Source organism: Colobus angolensis, unplaced genomic scaffold (assembly GCF_000951035.1).
Source record: "Colobus angolensis palliatus isolate OR3802 unplaced genomic scaffold, Cang.pa_1.0 Scaffold26, whole genome shotgun sequence".
NCBI classification, from domain to species: Eukaryota; Metazoa; Chordata; class Mammalia; order Primates; family Cercopithecidae; genus Colobus; species Colobus angolensis.
In genome coordinates, this window is record NW_012115821.1 from 15,809,790 (window position 1) to 15,823,465 (window position 13,676).

At 38.3% G+C, this 13,676-nt stretch overlaps 1 protein-coding gene across 1 annotated transcript in view; it reads right to left on the reverse strand.

The window, feature by feature from the left end:
• The window catches only part of CCDC66 (coiled-coil domain containing 66), a 58,976-nt gene that overhangs the window by 42,453 nt on the left and 2,847 nt on the right, over positions 1-13,676 (reverse strand). Inside the window, exons 3-6 of the mRNA XM_011947265.1 lie at positions 9,269-9,710; positions 7,059-7,224; positions 6,765-6,868; positions 4,562-4,683 (exon numbers count right to left, since the gene is read on the reverse strand). Of these exons, the coding sequence (XP_011802655.1) occupies positions 4,562-4,683; positions 6,765-6,868; positions 7,059-7,224; positions 9,269-9,710 (834 nt within the window). The remainder of the gene's footprint in view (positions 1-4,561; positions 4,684-6,764; positions 6,869-7,058; positions 7,225-9,268; positions 9,711-13,676) is intronic.

Genomic DNA, 13,676 nt, shown 5'->3' on the forward strand with positions numbered 1-13,676 from the left:
TATAAACAGAACCAAAGACAAAAACCACATGATTATCTCAATAGATGCAGAAAAGGCCTTTGACAAAATTCAACAGCCCTTCATGATAAAAACTCTCAATAAACTAGGTACTAATGGGACGTATCTCAAAATACTAAGAGCTATTTATGACCTTACACCATATGGAAAACTTAACTCAAAATAGATCAAAGACCTAAACATAAGAGCTAGAACTAGAAAACTCTTAGAAGAAAATACAGTCTGATGATCAGACTTGGCAATGATTTCTTTGATAAGACACCAAAAACACAGGCAACAAAAGAAAAGAGATAAAATGGACTTCATCAAAATTAAAGACTATTATCAAGAACGTGAAAAAGTAACTCACAGAATGGGAGAAAATAGTTGTGAATCATATATCTGATAAGGGATTATCATACAAAATATATAACTCCTACAACTCAACAACAACAAAAAACCCCGAAAAACCTGATTAAAATGGGCAAAGGATCTCAATAGGCATTTCTCCAAAGATGTGCAAATAGCCAATAAACATGTGGGAAAATGTTCCGTATCAGTAATCATTGGGAAATGCAAATCAAAACCACAATGATACCATTTCACAACCATTGGGATGGATATTGTCAATAAATCAGAAAATAAGTATTGGTGAGGATGTGGAGAAATTGAAACACAGTGCACTGTTGATGGAAATATACAATGGTACAGCTGCTGTGGAAAGCAGTGTAATCGTTTAACACAAAATTACAAAATTAAAATTGGTAAAAATTTAACATAAAAAATTAAAAAATTACCATACAATCTAGCAATTCCACTTTTGAGTACATACCCAAAAGAAATGAAACAGGAACTCAAAAAGATAATTTATACACCAATGTTCATAGCAGCATTATTCCCAATAGCCAAAAGGTAGAAACAATCCAAATTTCTACCCATGGATTAATGGATAAAGAAAACATGGTATATACATACAATAGATGTTATTTAGCATTAAAAAGAAATGAAATTCTGACACATACTACAGTATGGGTAAACCTTGAGGACATTACGCTAAGTGAAATAAGCCAGTCAGAGGCTGAGACAGGAGGATCACTTGAAACCAGGAGTCTGAGGCTGGAGTGCAACATGACTGCGCCTGTTCAGCCTGGGCAACAAAGTGAGACCCCCAACTCTTTAAATTATAAGTAGAACAAAACTTCATTAGCATTTGTTCTGTTGTCAGTCACTATTCTAAGCACTTTATATGCATTACCTCATGTTTTAACAATCAAAGCTTTGGTGACTGCCTACAACCAAACTTCTTTCCCTCCCAATTATATAAAGAGGCTAACTAGATTATTCAAATAGTATAAATAGTTGTGGCTACAGCTGGGATTTCTGAAAACAACTGCTCTAAGGTATTTAAGAGGTCTTTTTTGTTACACAGCAAATTCCTTTTCCCTCAGTAACATCTCTCCAATTTTGTACCACATTCACATACAAATACATAAAAACTGCATTTAAATAGTAAAAAAATGAGCCAGTAATCATACTCTTTTAACTCTTGGTTGTCCGGTCTTGGATACTGCATGTGTTTCATTTTTTAGTCCACCCATCACAAACCCCTACAACTTTTGTTTCCAAAAATTTTTAAAATAACTTTACTGGGATTTTTTATTATTAAAAAAAAGATACACATGAGGAATAAAAGTAAAATTCTAAGTTCCCCAACTAACTGAATGGATATCTCTTGGCCAAGGGGACCCAAAAGTGCCTTGAAAACTGAGTTCTTGGCCATGAGTGGATGGGGGAATCAGACACACCACATTATACCTCCTCCCTCCCTGGCTAAACAGAAACCAGCCCTTCAAAAGATGCCAGCACTGACACCAACCAACCACCTGATGCTTCTGGCCAAAAGGTTTGTGTCCTCTGCTTCGCTTTTTGATGTCAGAGGGCTGAAAACTCTACCCTTGGATCATGGTAACGCTGCCATTTTTTGTACATGGGACCCATGAAGGGTCATAAAACTCAATTGTGTATGCGTGTTTCTCCTTTCATAAATATTCATGACTCCTCGTATAGCTTATTAAATATGTATATTCAGCCACTCCACTCAGCATAAATTCCTGTTCCCTTCCCCACCACCTTGAAGTTTTTGCCTCCTGGCCCGCCAAAGGCTATGCTTCCCAGCCTGTCAGAATGGCCATGCTGCAGGTTGCAACCACTGATGAGAAATACAGTTCTCCTTTCCAAATTCATGAGCCTCATCATTTCATCAGCTGACAAATACTATCATTAAAAAATATATACGAAATATTTTAAAACCTAAAAGTCACCTCAAATGGTTCTTTATTTGCATTAACAATCATGATATGGATTATCCCCAGATAATAAATGACCTAAAAAGCCATGCAAAGTAAGAAATAATAAATTATATATTGACATTTCAACTGAAAATTTGGCAACTGAAATTTAACATTTTTAGCATTACAGATTTTTTATCCTGATGTTGAAAAGTAAATAAGCCAACAACTGATCCTCACCAACTTCATGAAAACTTAGTTTTAGCTACAGTTTTTAATGATGTCTGCATACAACTTCTAAACTTTACACACTTAAAATTATCACTCAGAGCTACAGAATTTTCCAAAATGAGTTCTACCAAGACAACCTTATTGCCTTTTCAGTCAAAGTGCTTTTGGGATTGTGGGCAAATGCAATTCAGATTTCATTCCTTCTGTTAATGTAAAATTATCAACAGACAACAAAAGTATTCAACGTAGGCAAGTCAGCTCTACACGAAGCAGAACAGTCATGCAAAAAAATTAACTTGAAGGGGTTCTATAAGAAATTTACCTAATTAGGCCACAGTGCCAAAAATATCTACCACCAGAATCATCCCTTTAGGTCACTGCATTATTTTCAGAATACATTTGCTAAAATGTAAATGTTCACAAGGAGGAATGGAAATAAATGTAAAAAAGAAATGAACGTGGCCGGGCGCGGTGGCTCAAGCCTGTAATCCCAGCACTTTGGGAGGCCGAGACGGGTGGATCACGAGGTCAGGAGATCGAGACCATCCTGGTTAACCCGGTGAAACCCCGTCTCTACTAAAAATACAAAAAACTAGCCAGGCGAGGTGGCGGGCGCCTGTAGTCCCAGCTACTCGGGAGGCTGAGGCACGAGAATGGCGTAAACCCGGGAGGCGGAGCTTGCAGTGAGCTGAGATCCGGCCACTGCACTCCAGCCCGGGCGACAGAGCAAGACTCCGTCTCAAAAAAAAAAAAAAAAGAAATGAAGGCAAATGAAGCATAATACACTCAAGTAAAAATTAACTGATAACTAAAAATAAGGAGGACTTAAGATTCTCTCCTTCAAGGAAAATAGGTTAGAGGTCAAATACTAAAAGGTTTAAATATCCAAAGTACTGACACTTAGGACTTACCGCTGAAGTCTGACTAGCTCTAAGTAGTGAATGCCCCATCAGCTTGGACCACCATCACCTGGCTAGGAGACTGTGATAGAATGCTTGAAGGGCTAGCAGAAGTATAAAAATCAATAGAAAACCAGTGACACTGTTTCTTTACCCAAAATTACCACAGATAAAATTTAAAAATCACAAAAGCACTACACAAGGCACGCTTGGCATATGTGTGTATTTGATAACTAAACATTTACACATAGTTAGTGGCAGAGTTTTGTATTCACTTCAAAAACTGCAGACCTCCTTTATAAGACTCCAAAGGAGGTTCCTGGGAGCCTCTACACTCACCTAATGATAATGAGACAACTTAGAGAATGTAAATAGAGACCAGTTGAGGTCATAATTAAATTCAAAATAACACTGTTTTAAAATACCATTATGAGCCAGGCCCAGTGGCTCACACCTACAATCCCAGTTATTCAAGAGGCCAAGGTGGGAGGATCACTTGGGGTCAGAAGTTCGACACTAGCCTGGGCAACACAGTGAGACCCTGTCTCTAAAAAAATTTTTTTTTAATTAGCTGGGCATGGTGGAGTACACCTGTAGTACCAGCCATTTGGGAGGCAGAGGCAGGAGGATCCCTTCAGTCCAGGAGTTCAAGGCTGCAGAGAACTATGATTTCACCAGTGCACTCCTGCCCGAGCAACAGAGCAAGACCCTGTTGCTTTAAAAAACACACACACACACATATCAAAAAACCCAACAATATGACAAGTTTTTTAAAATAGGCTGGGCACGGTGGCTCATGCCTGTAATCCCAGCACTTTGGCACTTTGGGAGGTCGGGGCCAGCAGATCACGAGGCCAAGAGTTCGAGACCATCCTGGGTAACGTGGTGAAATCCCATCTCTACTAAAAATACAAAAAAATTAGCTGGTCTTGGTGGTGAGTACCTGTAGTCCCAACTACTTGGGAGGCTGAGGCAGGAGAATTGCTTAAGCCCGGAAGGGGTAGGTTGCAGCAAGCTGAGATTGTGCCATTGCACTCCAGCTTGGGCAACAAGAGAGAAACTCCGTCTCAATAATAAGCTTTAAAAATAAATTCTGTAACATGAACACTGCTTAGCATTTTAAAAATTGCAATTAAGATGTCTTACCCTAGATTGGTCAAGAATTTGAAGTTTTTCCCATATTATTTTATCACTTTCAGATTTTTTCCAAGGATCATTCCATTTTTCAGAAACTTCTTTTTCTTTCTTCTTTAGAGCAACCTGTTCATCTGTAAATAATGTCCTTTTTAAAAACATGTACAAAAACTGTAAAAAAAGAACCACGTAAACAAATCATGACTTTCTTTTTTCTTTTTTTTTTTTTTTTTGAGACAGAGTCTCGCTCTGCCGCATGACTTTCTTAATGCAGATACCAATACGGATCTAATCTAAACTTTTTAGGAAGGAGATTAACTCACGAAGTAGAGAATAATTTTTTAGGGACACAGAATAAGAAAAAATTTAATCAGAACCAAAGTTAAGTATGGTACAATTTCATTATCACAATTACCAATAAGGAGCAATTTTTTTGGAATAACGTATTTTATATTTTGTCAAATACCATGAGGTTCTAGTTTCCTGTAACGTTCATTCAATTATTATTAAGAGAATTAAAAGCTAGAGTTCTGAAGTAGAGAACTATGGGTTAAAATTCAAGTTCAACAATTTCCTAGCTATGTGATTGTTAGCAAGTTGCTGGGAAGCTTTTTTTTTTTTTTTGATATAGAGTCTCGTTCTGTCACCAGGCTGGACTACAATGGCGCGATCTCAGCTCACTGCAATCTCCGCCTCCCGGGTTCAAGCAATTCCCCTGCCTCAGCCTCCCAAGTAGCTGGGGCTACAGGTGCACACCACCACACCCGGTTAATTTTTTGTATTTTAGTGGAGACGGGGTTTCACTATGTTGGCCAGGATGGTCTCTATCTCCTGACCTTGTGATCCACCTGCCTCAGCCTCCCAACATGCTGGGATTACAGGCATAAGCCCACCACACCCAGCCAACTGCTAGCAAACTTTCTTAGCCTTGGTTTCTTCTATAAAATGGGGATAATAATAGTGTCTATCTCAATATAGGGCTTGGCACAAAGTAAATATTCAATAAACGTTAGCTATTATTTCTTAATTGCTGACAAGTAAAAAACGTAAAACCCTGGGTCTGACAGATATAGTCAAAACTAAACCCCCAAGCAACAGTTCTTTAAATACAAAATTCGATGATATATAAATTTAAATTCCAAGAATATTACTGGAAGCATGACTTAAATAGAGGTGCTTTACTGAGACAAGTTTAAAAAAAAAAAGTAAACTGAGTTTTAAAATAATTAAAGCATAAGGCCGGGTGTGGTGGCTCACGACTGTAATCCCAGCACTTTGGAAGGCCAAGACAGGCTGATCACCTGAGGTCAGGAGTTCGAGACTAGCCTGGCCAACATGGTGAAACCCTGTCTCTACTAAAGATACAAAAAGTAAGTTGGGCATGGTGGCGCGCACCTGTAATCCCAGCTACTCAGGAGGCTGAGGCAGGAGAATCACTTGAACTCAGCAAGAGGAAACTGTAGTGAGCTGAGATGGCACCATTGCACTCCAGCTTGGGCAACAAGAATAAAACTCCATCTCAAAACAACAACAACAAAAATGATTAAAGCACAAAACATTCCGGTCATTTCCAAGTAGTTCTTTTTCTTTTTTTGTAGAGATGGGGTCTCGCTCTGTTGCTCCAGCAGGCGGATGTTGAACCCCTGGTCTCAAGCAATCCCCCACCTCGGCTTTCCAAAGTGCTGGGATTACATGTGAGCCACTCACCTGGTTTTGCTTGTCTCTTTTTCTATGTCACCCATCCCAGCCAAGTTAGTGATGGCCTCACAAGACTTACTAGTTTTTCAACTAGAGTGAAGCCCATCTCATGCCTTTAGCATAGCTATTCTTAAGAAATACAACTGTTAGGTCACACATTTTGCAAACTGTGATATGCAGAGTCCAAGTTTAGCCAAAGAAGTAATGGATATTTCTTAGTCACTAACGAAATTTCAAGACTGTAACAGAAATCTGTAATTTCAAGCAATTCTCCTGCCTCAGCCTCCCGAGTAGCCGGGACAACAGGCGCACACCACCACATCCAGCTAATTTTTATATTTTTAGTAGAGATGGGATTTCACCATATTGGCCAGGGTGGTCTCGATCTCTTGCCCTCCTGATCCACCCGCCTCGGCCTCCCAAAGTGCTGGGATTACAGGTGTGAGTCACTGCGCCCGGCTTCGATACATATTCTTTAACCCAATAAAACTGTAATAAAGGTATAAAAGTTACCTACCTAGCTCTTTCCTCCACTGGGCTTTTTTTGCTTCCAACGAACTTCTATCACGTTCCCTTTCCCCCAGAGTACTGAATATATCAGCTGGTTTCCATTCATTCTCTCTAAGGTAAAACGCAAAAGATAATAGAAACTGTATCATACATTTCTATACAACTGACTCCATAAATATTAAGTAATAAGCTTTTAAATAGCTCTAACTATTCAGAGTAACTATTTCACAAGCAAGTAAAGGAAAAGCAAAACCATATTCCAAAGATGACCACACAATAATAACAGACAGGAGTTACATACATGGCAATTTTTTGCTCACACTGCTTAGATGTCTCCTGATGTTCATTTAAGACAGATTTACTTTCAGCTGGGACAGATGAAACCATTTCAGTTTTTTTGAATAATCCCATAATATTCTCATGCTTTGGCTGATTAGAGATACTGTTTAAATGTAGACTATATTGACCTAGGAGGTAAAATACATGTTTTAAAATTAACACTAAATTACATCTATTATAGTACTTGACATACTGCTATACAGTTCTTACATGTCTTATACGTTACTTAAATTAACTCTCAAAACAATCCTTGAGGTGGCTATTAAGCTTCCCTTCCCGTCAAAAAGGAAAAAAGGAAGCAGGGTGTAGTGGCTCACACCTGTAGTCCCAGAACTTTGGAAGGCTGATGTGGGCAGATTGCTTAAGCTCAGGAGTTAAAGATCAGCCTGGGCAACATGACAAAACCCCGTCTCTACAAAAAATACAAAAATTAGATAGATGTGGTGGCAGTGCCTGTAGTCCTAGCTATTTGGGAGGTTGAGGTGGGAGGATGGGTTAAGCCCAAGAGGTGGAGGTTTCAGTGAGCTGAGATTGTGCCACTGCACTCCAGTCTGGGGAGCAGAGCCAAATCCCGCCTCAAAAGAAAAAAAAAAGGAAATTGAAGCCCAGAGGTTAAATGGTTTGCTCATGACCACAGTCATACAGTTTCTTATATCAAATAAGGAAGAAAACAAGCAAGCAACAACAGAAAACAAATCTCCATTTCCTCTTGCCAACATGCTTTTAAAAAATAAAAACTGGCCGGGCGCAGTGGCTCACGCCCGTAATCCCAGCACTTTGGAAGCCCGAGGTGGGCGGATCATGAGGTCAGGAGATCGAGACCATCCTGGCTAACAAGGTGAAACTGACTCTACTAAAAATATAAAAAATTAGCTGGGTGGGGTGGCGGGTGCCTGTAGTCCCAGCTACTTGGGTGGCTGAGGCAGGAGAATGGCGTGAACCCGGGAGGCAGAGCTTGCAGTGAGCCGAGATCGCGCCACTGCGCTCCAGCCTGGGCAACAGAGTGAGACTCCGTCTCAAAAAATGAATGAATAAATAAAAATTATAACACAAATCACAATCTAAAGGGGAATAAATACCAGTATCTTGATAAATACTCATTACCTTGACATTACTTTTCTTATTTAGCTGTGAATCAGTGGAAAACCTTTTCATGAATTGTCTCTATGTCCCAGCCATAATATCAAAATCAGATGTTTTACAGAGGGCTTATGGGCTGGCTCAAAAAATGTTCTGATTTCTTTTGAATGTGCTAGTTCTCCCAATGAAGAGAAAGCATACTTAATATGAATGTCTACATGATTAGGCAAATTCTGCTTTTAACTTTGTTGATATGGTCTCTCATTATGCCTAATAAGCAGGTTGTTGCCAGAATTTTAGCCCTAAAGACAAAATTCAGCTCCCTCATTTTACCAAGAATAATCTATAACAAGAGACTAAAGAATTCCATCTTGAGTATCATGGGAATATACAGGAGTTACTGGGTCCCCAAACCATTTGTGGGGCCTCTCCATGTGAACTGTTAATTTTTTATTTATTTCACTATTGCCTAATAAAATTTTAGATATTTCTATTGTCTTCATATTCGCAATTCCTTATCCCAAAGTGGAAATTAGAAGGCTTTTAAAAACATGATACAATGCCAGGACTTGTGAAAGAGAAAGCTTGTAACACTCTACTGTTCCTTCCAAATCTGTGTTAACTTTGTTTTTTAAAAAAAGTACTGCCAATTCTTAGCATGGAATGCAGCAGCCAGGAAAGCAGTGTTTTTCAGCAACTCAAGTCAAATAGTCATAGTAAAGTTTCCTTAATTTTCACTGGAAATACCATAATGGGTTTTTTTCTTAACAATGTTTCATATAACTATTTTAAATATGAGTAAAGCCTCCTATATTCTAAAATAAATATAATAGTTTTTTGTACTAACATTTTTTTCTAAAATCCACAGAAACTGGGTTTCTTAATATTCTGAGCACTAACCTTAAAATATGGCACAACTATAAAAATAATTTTGCACATCAGAGAAAGTCCTCTAAAAGAACAATTATTTTAATAGATTGACAGGTTAAATTAGAATTTAAGAGTCACAGTTACATAAAACCCAATGAATCTGACATTCTAAAATACACATTGAAAAAATCAAAATTCATGAAAACTTTATAAAAATCTTACTTTTTGCCTCCTTTCCATTCTCAGTCAGGGAAAGAGATCTATTTCCTTGGTTTACAGTCATCAAAATCTGTTGTAGTTGGTCTTGTGTTAGACACACCAAACTGCTCTTCATGTTTTCAGCTGTGATGTGTTTTTTGTGAGGCTTCTGTTTAGCTACTAGAGATGTATTTACAGTGTTTCTAGTCTTCTGTATATTAGGGGTTGCAGGTGAAATCTCTTTCTGGATATGAAGACAGTCTTTATCTACACATTGTTTACATAAATCCTTAATGGATGAAAAAGTCATTCCATTTTTTTCACCTTTTGCCTGTGATGTTTCTGAACCAACTGTCTTCTTTTGCAAAAGCTTTTCACTTCCTATACAAGTATCTTGTGTTGATTTTAGAATGTGCCCAGTTTTTGTTCTTAAAGGACATTTTGCAATCTTGGTCTTATTTCCCATCTGTTAAAACACCAGAAGCTTATTCTTTATAACTGTCCAAGAAAAATCAACAATGATCTTTATTTATATGATCTGTGATAAATCAGTCCTCTAAACTTTTTTCCATTTTGCTATTTAGGTAATATAACCTTAAGAAACTAACTCTTAATACTTCCAAATCTTCATCAACAACTAGAAATTATCTTACTTCAGGAACTTTTATTATAGTTACAGGACAACTCCACCATACTCCAGCTTTGAATCTAGTGTCATTAGATTATACCACCTACATTATCTCTTTTCTTTAATTAAAAAAATTTTTTTTAACTACTTTTTTTTGACACAGCGTTTCACTCTGTTGCCCAGGCTGGAGTGCAACAGCACGATCTCAGCTCACTGCAACCTCCACCTCCCGGGTTGAAGCAATTTTCCCGCCTCAGCCAGCTGAGTAGCTGGGATTACAGGTGCCCACCCCCACACCTGGCTAATTTTGTATTTTTAGTAGAGACGAGATTTCTTAGCCAGGCTGATCTCGAACTCCTAACCTCAGGTGGTCCACCCGCCTTGGCCTCCCAAAGTGCTGGGATTACAGGCGTGAGCCACCATGCCCAGCCATTTTTCATTATTATAAAGACAATGTTCAATGGATTTGTTTAATATCACTTGACTTCACAATTTATATGGGGCCAGGATCCCAAGACCAGAACAAATCAGAGAAAAGTAACATTTTAAAATATAAAATGGGGACCGGATGCAGTGGCTCATGCCTGTAATCCCAGCACTTTGGGAGGCCGAGGCAGGTGGACTGCCTGAGGTCAGGAGTTCAAGGCCAGCCTGGTCAACATGGTAAAACACCATCTCTACTAAAAAAAAATATACAAAAAACATAGCTGGGCGTAGTGGTGGGAGCCTATAATCCCAGCTACTCAAGAGGCTGAGGCAAGAGAATTGCTTGAACCCAGGAGGCGGAGGTTGCAGTGAGCCAAGATCATGCCACTGCACTCCAGCCTGGGCAACAACAGCGAAACTTCATCTCTAAAACAAACAAACAAAAAATATACATATAAAATGTGCTACCTAGCACTAATATTACAAATACCTTTTAGTATGTCACTGATTCTCACATGCACACATACTCATAAAAATTTTTTTGTTTTATAGTTCAACTAATCTTTGAGACTATTTTAAGTGTAAGAGTTTTAGAATCTATTATTTTAATAAATTACTTATGATACTGGACTATGTGTAGTTTCCCATTTCTCTTCCTATAAACCTAAGAAATTACGCAAGTAACCAAGTTTACTTCATTACCATGGACTGAAGAAAAATGTAGGAGAGGCTAGGCACAGCAGCTGACACCTACAATCCTAGCACTCTGGGACGCTGAGGCAGGAGGATCACTTGAGCCCAGGAATTTGAGACAAGCCTGGGCGACACAGGAAGACTCCCGTCTATACAAAAAATTTTAAAAACTTAACTGAGCATGGTGGTGTGGGCATGTGCCTGTAGTCCTAGCTACTTGGGAGGCTGAGGCAGGAGGATCCCTTGAGCCCAGGGGGTTGAGGCTACAGTGAGCCATAATTGTTCCACTGCACTCCAGCCTAGACAAAGAGAGAAAGCCTGTCTCAAAAAAGAAAAAAAAAAAGAAAAAAGAAAAATGCACAGATTTTGATAGAATTAGGAAAGCACTTTGACTACATATATGTTAAACTTGATGATAATGAGATAGAGTTCAGCTGTGTTTAAAGAACATACTATGGAGATTACAATAATTCAACCAGTGGGAAATGGGAAAAAAGAAAAAAGAGACTTTTGGTGGTGTAGTAACTCAGGAGCTTACCCCATTAGAAGGAACAAAGAAAAGCACAATGCAGACAGAATTCATGAATAACTTACAGAAAACAGAATTCAACATCTAGCTGCCGAACTGTGAAATTTGGGAAACTAAAAAACAAAACAAAAAAGGAAGAAAATACTACTGATTTTGGTGTTTATAGTCTGTAAAGACCAAAAAGAAATGAGAAGGATCTCTGTAACCTCTATCAATATGGGAAGATAAACTTCTTGAAAACAATCAATACAGAAAGGAAACTTAGATTGCATCAGTATTTTGAAGTCCCAAATGCAATGGGGATAAACCCAAACAATTTGCTTTAAAGCAGTAAACAATTTAGGCTCAACATTAGTTGAGAACATATTAGTTACTCAAAAAAAAAATCCTAAAACATCTCTTGACAGCTGATAGAACTTTTTAATTAAAAATTAAAAGTCTAGTAATCAAAAGTCCAAGACTAGTAACTTTATTATAGGCCTACCAAAAATCCAAGACTAGTAATTCTGTTCATTATAGGCTTATAAAAGAGATCTTCAGATGTTCTGAGTTGGTTAAAATGACAATAAAATGTCTTCACAAATGTGGCTTCTGTAAAAAACCAGCGTGGAGAAGATAAAAATCAACCATTACAAATAGCTTTTCATCTAGGAACTTGATAAAGGCCACTGTATTTGTGAATGTGTTTCAAATAACAGCAGTTAGTTGCAATTTTTAATAGGGAAAGCGGTAGGAATAACATACAATCTGTAGTCTGTGATTAGGGGAGCATACAGGGTATATAACTATATGATAGAGAAAGAGAAACAATTTTTATATGTAGCTTGGGGAATTGTTCTGATCATCTTCACCTATTTATTGAGGGACATTTTGGGTACTCCAGCAACTTCTTCACCTTGATTAAACCTGCAAGTAAAGCCATCAAGGGCTTAGAGTTGAAGGGCAAAGTGGTATATCATCCAAACTGGGTTCTATCCACAGACAAGTAAAGACTTTAAGACATTGCAAAGATAAAAGAAAAGGGGGCTGTAGTAAATTATGGAAGAGGAGAAGATAAATTCCTACTGACATTAATCTAAAAATTAAAAAAGAAATAGGTAACAAGAAAAGTAGAAGTACCAAAAAAGTTGGCTGTTTTTGTTTTTGTTTTTGTTTTTTGAGAAGGAATTTTGCTCTGTTGCCCAGGCTGGAGTGCAGTGGCGCAATCTCGGCTCACTACAACCTCCATCTCCAGGGTTCAAGTGATTCTTCTGCCTCAGCCTCCTAAGTAGCTGGGACTAGCGCCACCATGCCTGGCTAATTTTTGTATTTTTAGCAGAGATGGGGTTTCACCATGTTGGCCAGGCTGGCCTTGAACTCCCGACCTCAGGTGATGCACCCACCTTGGCCTCCCAAAGTGCTGGGATTATAGGCGTGAGCCACCATGCCTAACCTCAAAAAAAAATTTTTAATGATAATTCCAGCCTATGCAACATAATGAGATCCCATCTCTACTAAAAATTTAAAAAATTAGCCGGGCATGGTGGCTCATGCACATGGTCCCAGCTACTTAGGAGGCTGGAGGAGGAAGATATGCAGCCATGATTATGCCACTACACTCCAACCTGGGTGACACAGTGAGACTCTGTTTCAAAAATTAAAATAAACAAAGTGATAATGTATTTTGCAGAAGAAAAGCACAACAGATTCCTGATAAGGGAAAATAATTTAAAAGGAAAACTACCCTTAAGCTCAAGTGCAACCTTTTAAAGGAAAAAGCTAAATGCATGCTACAATTTGTGAATTAAATTTCCCCTTTGGTGTGGGCAAATGGAATTTGAGTATGAAAAGAAAAAACATTTGCTTAAAGTTTGAATATCTATTTTTAAAGATCTCTGGAGCTGCACTGTCCAGTACAGTCCATTATCCATTAAATTTCATTAAAATTTAAAGGAAATTAGAAATTCAGTTGCTCAGTCATACTAGCTACATTTTAAGTGCTCAATAACTACACATGACTAGTGGCTTCCATATTCGATAATATTGACTTTATTTTTTTTATTTTTTATTTTTTTTGAGACGGAGTCTCGCTCTGTCGCCCGGGCTGGAGTGCAGTGGCTGGATCTCAGCTCACTGCAAGCTCCGCCTCCCGGGTTTACGCCATTCTCCTGCCTCAG